Source organism: Calliphora vicina, chromosome 2 (genome assembly GCF_958450345.1).
Source record: "Calliphora vicina chromosome 2, idCalVici1.1, whole genome shotgun sequence".
NCBI lineage: Eukaryota > Metazoa > Arthropoda > Insecta > Diptera > Calliphoridae > Calliphora > Calliphora vicina.
In genome coordinates this window covers 36,886,822-36,894,293 of record NC_088781.1, presented here as the reverse complement: position 1 = coordinate 36,894,293, position 7,472 = coordinate 36,886,822, and the positions used below count along the sequence as shown (strand labels likewise).

The 7,472-nt window shown below is 30.6% G+C and overlaps 1 protein-coding gene across 1 annotated transcript; it reads left to right on the top strand.

Annotated features, from left to right (window-relative positions):
* The first annotated feature begins 1,471 nt into the window (after positions 1–1,471).
* Positions 1,472–3,815, top strand: esg (escargot). Its single transcript, XM_065501510.1, has one exon. It carries the CDS (start codon positions 1,554–1,556, stop codon positions 3,147–3,149), a length of 1,596 nt encoding a protein of 531 aa, XP_065357582.1. The 5' UTR covers positions 1,472–1,553; the 3' UTR covers positions 3,150–3,815.
* The last annotated feature ends 3,657 nt before the right edge of the window (positions 3,816–7,472 follow it).

The window sequence follows — 7,472 nt, the reverse complement described above, 5'->3', positions numbered from 1 at the left end:
ATGAACTTAAAATTTTTAAAACAAGAATCCTTTTAAAAGCACTCCTTAAAATAAAACAAAAAACACCAGGCACTTTATAGCTTAAGCGCTAAAGAAAATTCTTCAAGTGGGTCTACAAAGTTATACTAAAGATCATACGAACATTTAAACAATAAAACGTAAATAGATATGCTGTACTCCTACTACGTACAAAAATCCTTAAAAACTAAGTGTTATAAGACGAACGACCACCTGTCCTTCCTAACACATGGAAGTCTATATTTAGACTACTTGAGTTTGAGCAACTGCCACAATACTTAAACGATAAAAACGAGACAGGAAAACAAACGAGAACTACGAAAAAAGATCCTACAACAAGAAACTAAAAAAAAAATGTTAAGAAACAAGAGTAACAGATACAACTCGGTGTTATAAACATGAAATGACATGAAAAGTGTGCTCAGGAAATAAAAACACACGAATGCAAAAGAACTGAAAATTCAGCAGAGCATAACAAGGAATTAAACAGAGAAGTTAAGTTTAGCTTAGACAAATTTATAAGCAACAGCTGTAGCACATGGAGACCCAGAGACAAAATATTTAAGAAGTTTTTTTTAGGAAATGTCTGTAAAAATGAGAATAAATCTCTAAAGATGAGTAAGTTTCAAACAATACAGAGCATTAAATTTAAATATGAGAGAGTTGTAAAACAAGAGAGAGAGAAACATAGCAAATCAAGGTATATAACAAGATTTTCCTATAGAAGTATTGGTAACATTTGCTATTGGTTGCTGGTGTACGATTTTATTTAAAACCATTATAACGGCACGCGTAGCCAACATGTGTTTGAACATGATTAAACAGGTTTTGTTTTGAATGTACGACAACACAAACACACACAAACACCAGCTAAACATAGCGGTTCTGCAAACACACTAGGCCAGATGATTGGTGGTTGAATTTTAATGCTGCCAGTATGTATTCAACAGTATCTATGTATGTAAGTGGTAAATGTATTGTACCTTAAGGAAAGAGCCAGTTTAGAGAGAGAGAGTGTGCATACAAAAGGTTTGGGAGAGAGAGAATGTATGAGTAAATTTAAGCAGGTGATACTCGCTGGAGAGGAGAGCATTAGTTTACTTTACAACGGGAGTTTAGTTTTCGGTGGAGTGTAGGAATAAAGAGCTATAGAAATATTTCTCAGGCTATATAAACTCGTGATAGTTTATGCTCTAGCACAGTTCTTCGTTGCTTTTGCTTGCGTTAACATCGCTTTTTAAGAAAAATCTTGAATTTGAAAAACAAAATATTTCAAAACGCGTTTACTGCTTAAGATCTAAAGAACATTTGAGTTGAGAATTAAAATACAATAAAGAAAACAAAAAAAAACTACAAATTAAAAATAAAACGATCTTAGTAAACAAAACATGTTAAAACGTGTAAAATAACGGTTTAATAGAAATTGATAAACAATCTATTAAATAAATAACAAAAAAAAAAAACAATTATTAAAAAAACTAAATAAATTGTGTTCATTAAATAAAACAAAAACTTTTTAAAAAAATATATACAAAATGCATAACATTGAAGATATGCTAGTGGAAAAAAACTATTCCAAGTGTCCTTTGAAAAAACGTCCCGTCCACTATCACTTCGACGAGGATGATACTTCAATAATTATGGATACAAAAAAATCAAACAACAACAACATAACAGTGCCTCTCAAAATGGATAATGATGAGCCCGAAAATTTAAGCTTGAAAAAGGATAATTGTGAATCGGGGGCAGAAAAACACATGACTTCCTCGGCCGAAGAAGAAATGATCAATGTCAGTGATTGCTGTGAAGATGAGGGTGTCGATGTTGATCACACCGACGATGATAGTATGTGTGATGATGAAGATGAAATGATCGATTGTGTGGATATTGAGGATAATCACAGTGAAGATACAAATACAACACAGGCAGCTGCTTTGGCGGCAGCCGCTGCTGTAGCTGCTGCCTCGGCAGCGGTTGTAGTGCCCACACCCACATATCCTAAATATGGCATACAGCCCTGGAATTTCCATATGTCTCCTTATACCGCTGAATTCTATCGTACCATTAATAATCCTCATTTGGCTCAACAAATTTCCCCCCTCAGAGGAGAACTATTATCGCCCAGCTCTCCCTCCGACTCCATTGGTTCACTGTCTCCACCTCCTCATCACTACCTGAGTGTACGTGCCAGCTCTGTTTCCCCACCCATGCGTACAGATGTCATACACCGACCCATTGGTGTAAGACAAATGCCTTCTCAATCGCCTCAACACCAGCATAGATTCATGCCTTATCCTTTGCCTGCCTATCCAACCCACCATCAATCGGCCGTCTCCTATGCCTTGGGTTATCCACCACAACATCATCATGCTCCCATTTCACCAGCATACTCGGAATCTTCCTACTATTCCATGAGATCGTTAACACCTGAATCATTAGCCTCACCCGTGCCAGAAGATCTTTCTGTAAAGCCCAACAACTGCCATATCATGAAGACTCCCCAAAAATTAAATACCAGCATAATCAAAACCGAAAAAATTGATATCTCTCCTATGGCTCAACAAACAACAACACCAGCTTCAGCTGCCAGTACACCAGCTAAAAAAGAGAAAAATTGTCCTCCTCGTTATCAGTGTCCAGATTGTCAAAAATCCTATTCCACCTTCTCAGGACTCACCAAGCATCAACAGTTCCACTGTCCAGCAGCCGAGGGTAATCAAGTGAAAAAATCCTTTAGCTGCAAGGATTGTGACAAAACCTATGTATCTTTGGGAGCTTTAAAAATGCATATACGCACCCACACTCTACCCTGCAAGTGCAACATTTGTGGTAAAGCCTTCTCGCGGCCATGGTTGTTACAGGGCCATATACGCACTCATACCGGTGAGAAACCTTTCAGTTGCCAACATTGTCATCGTGCCTTTGCTGATCGCTCCAACTTGAGAGCTCATTTGCAAACACATTCCGACATTAAGAAATATTCCTGCACCAATTGTTCCAAAACTTTCTCTCGCATGTCTCTGCTAACCAAACATTCGGAAGGCGGTTGCCAAGGTTCCCTAAACTCTGCAAATAACTCCAGTAATTCTTCAAATGAACTAAACTCTTATCCTGTCTACAACGAGCATTAGGACAATATTTTGACAAAACTTATCACATTTGCCATATTACAAAACCACCAAAAATTAGTTCCTAAAATCTAAGACATCTAAAAAAAAAACATCTCAACTATTTTTCTACTTTTTACAACACAAACAAAATTCAAACTGGTGTTAGATTTTCTTAAAAAAAAAAATAAATCACAAAGGCAGAGCCTTTCTTATTCCTTTTTTTATAAATAAAACCAAAACTCTAGTCAGCCTCTTGAAACAAACCACAAAAAAGAAACTATAACTTTTCCTTGCATTTAACTTCCTTTAATTTTTTTGTAGAGTGCCTGTACAAATGTATTATAATTAATTAAACTTCTCAAATTGTATATTTTTTGTAAAAAGCAAAAGCAAAACAAACAAATTAATTTTGTAAAGTTATTTTTAAGCTCAAATTTATTTTTAATTAATTTTTTATATGGAAGACAATGTTTAAAATTTAAGATAGAATATACACATACAATATATTTTTTATAAAAAATTACAATTTTTCTCTATGTATAAATGTAGTTTTAGCGCTATTTTTATATACAAATATTTTTTAATTTTAAATGAAATGTTTTTTAGTTTTATAAGAAATAATTTATTTAAAAAACAAAAGTGAATTTTTAAACAAATACAAAAAATAATATTTTACATAAACGAAAATTTTTACTGAAATCTTTTTATTTGAAGGGGAGGGGAAATATTTTTGGGATATTTTCAGCAACAAGTTAATAATTTTAATTAAAATGAAATATTATAAAATATAAATATTTCATTCTTTATATATTTGTTTTATTAAAAAAATAGAAATAATCAAAAAATGTTTAATAGAATATATAACAAAAAATATAATTATTAGATACATGTATTTTTCAACGAATTTCTTATAAAATATATTGGACTATTTACTAATATACAAACATTAGAAAATGTTTTCTTTAAACATACAATGAAACTCAAAACTTATATTGGGTGTATGATTCTAAAATGCGGGATTTTTTCAAATGTTTAGCTTTTATTTTGAAACTTTTGTACAACTTAAATTTATTCAAAGTATTGTCCATTATTATCTATGACCGTTTACCAACTTTCTGACAACAAATGGATTCCGAGCCAAAAGAACTGCTCATTTTTTAAGGCCAAGAACGAATCAAGTCAGTTTTTTCAAAACAGTTATGATTACAACTGCAAATAGGTTGCATTTAGCTAAAGTGAATTACTGTAAGAATTATATGAATAATATTTAACCTTTAACTTATGACGTGAAAATTTTTGACATAGTCACAGATGTGGTGTAAATTTTACACCTTATAATTTTTGCAAAAAATTTTACTTTAAAAAACATTTTTTCGTTAATATTAGCTTTTTAACAATAAGATACAACAATTTTAATTTAAAAAAATTAAAAAAAGAAAGCAAAATGTTATTTGAAACAAAAATGCAGGCACTTTATTTCGCAAGCCTTTTTGATAAAACTTTAAAAAAATGAAGAGAGGGTGTAAAATTTACCACCACCTCATAAGTTAAAGGTTAATAAAGGTACTCAATATTTTACATTCAGTAAAATTCACTGCCTATAATATTTTATGATTTACAATATTTACTTCACCATCTGAAACAAGTATCGACAAAATGTACTGTTATAAAACATAGCAAAATAATAATAATGAAAAATCACCCCAAATTTCTGTATTGATTTTTTGTATTATTTTTTTTTATATTTTCAATATATTTTGCAGATTGCTTTATTAGTATACTTGTAATTATGCAGTTTTATCAAATAAAAAATTGTTTTATTTTGGGTATTTTTTTTTTAATTTCTCATAACATATAAAATCGTCTCATAGGAAATATTTAAAAATTCCCAAAAATATCCCATAAAAAGTCTCGAAATTTTCGTGTTGTTGTCCTGTGCTATTGACCATTTTGTGTTTTAGGGTGATTATTAATTTTCAACTTTGTGGCCTATTTCTAGGGGCCATAATTCGCAGCGACGACGATGATGGGCTGGCAAACGTCGTTCTCAAATAAATGTGGAACGATAACGCCGCCAGCCCAAAATCCACACCAATAATGTGGATTTGGATATAATGTAGATTGGTATCATCCCAAATTCGACAATTTTGTTTGTTGACGTTCCTATTCAGAAATGGCCTGATCGCTGAGGAAAATTGTTTGATGAAAATTAGGGTCAGTTTACCACCAGCCCAGGTAACGTATGCGGAATGAAATTGCAACAAAACAGAAAACGCTATATTTCCTTCAAACGTTAAAACAAATAATTTATAAAACCTTTTTAAAATAGCCCATTGTATTGGTTTAATGTAAGCAACACATTTAATACATTCATGTTCTTTTGTGGCAGTTATGAAGAAATGTATATACTGGTGTTGAAAATACCGATGTTTGCACTTTTCTGAGCTCCTATTTGAGTTTCATGGTCTTATTTTTCTCGAATTTTATTTTAAATAATCTACAAAATTTAAAAGGGTCCAAAAACTCTCAAATTGTTTTTAATTTAAAAGAATAAGGACATTTTTTATACTTTAGAAAGTCTGGAATTTCAAGGGTGTTGGAAACACCATAATCATCTGAGCATGACAGTTGGATGATGGAACATTTAAGATGGAACATTTAAGATGAACTTTCTGAGCATGACAGTTGGATGATGGAACATTTAAGATGAACTTTCTGTTTAAAAAAAATAATCTCTGATTTTTCTTTTTATGAAATGATTAATTTTGTGTACACTTTTTATAATATAGTAATTAGAATTGATGATCAAATCAAATTCCAAAACATTTAAAACTTCTAATTTACATCTGATTGATTAAGATCCATATATTTTTTTTAGAAAAATGATTATGATCTACTTTACACATCTTATCAATAATAGGTTTATTTACTTCCAAAAAAGTCCACTTCTTTGCCTTTTACTGCCAATTGATGTAAAATATAACAAATTGTTCCCGATGATAATTAATAAAATCTGGAAAAAATTACAAAAGTTTTTTCAAAGTAGTTCTTTTTTTGTTAACTTTTTGAGATAAATAAAAGCCAGATTATCAAATGGGATTTTAAAGTATTAAGGCAAAACATAACGTAATTCAAAATAAGTCCTAAAACACTAATATCTCATATACTTTTTCTTTTGGCCAGTGTCAAATTTTTGTTGCAATTTCATTCCGCATACATTAAGTTGAAATTTGTACGGTGGTCTTCGAAAACCGAATTCTTGTGAGAGACTCGAAATGGACTGCATTGGATTCTTCTACATACTCCTACAGACCTAGGCGAGGTTATCGGAACGTTGCCCGAACAGCCATTTTGATAAAACAATTTTATCATTTGTACGTGTTGTTGAACGTTACAACCGGAAATGGTGATTTGTCAAAACAAACTGAATAAATGATTGTCTTTAGAGATATAGGTTTTTATTATTTATTTTATTCGATGATACAGAATTATACAAATATTAATTTTTACATATGTATGTATTTTGATACAAATTGTAAATATTCAACGATAAAAATTACTGTAAAAAATTAAGTTTTCCCAAAATAGTCTGAATTAGTTAGATTCATACTTTTTTTATTATGGAAAATATGATTTGGAAGGTCATTGAATGTTTACTTTGCTTTAAAACTTCATTTCTACAATTTCAGGATTCACATCCGTTTTATTTTTCTGATGATCGGCTATATGCAGATATAAATTACATGAAGCTACATTTTTAGTTATAAATGGTACCACTACTACTTGCATAAATTATACAACTTGAAAGCTGTTTTCGTGTAGTACTAAAAGAGAGTTAACATAGGTCAACACAAAAAAATGCTAAAGTTTTTCTATTCTATGGATAATTTTCTGAGTCATAATAACAAATTAAAGCAAAAAATATATTTCTTAAGTGAAAATAGCAAATTTTTTTTGTTTAAAAAAATCATGAGAAATCGAAAACGGCAAAAGTTGTTCAGATTTACTGCTGTATGAAAGCCACATATAATAGGAGCAAAGTAAGATATCGACCATAAAAATCGATTGATTCTTTTCGAATTTATTCAAAATTAATTGAATTCGCTCATTTTCACAAAATTTTAGTTTTTTGTTTGACATATATAAAATTGAGTAGTTAATGTTCTTCTTTCGATTTATCGAATTTTGAAAACATTTTGAAAAATTTTTAAATTCATTTGTTTATTTAAACTAAAATACGGTCAAAGAACATAGAAAATTAAAAAAAATTAAAAAAAAAATTTATTAAACGTGTTTTTAGGGCTGTACCTAAATGGGTACAATGGCGTAAAGTGTATGCTATTT

What these genes read in the sequence shown, in the direction of transcription:
- esg (XM_065501510.1), top strand. Translation starts at nt 1,554, where the DNA reads ATGCATAACATTGAAGATATGCTAGTGGAAAAAAACTATTCCAAGTGT.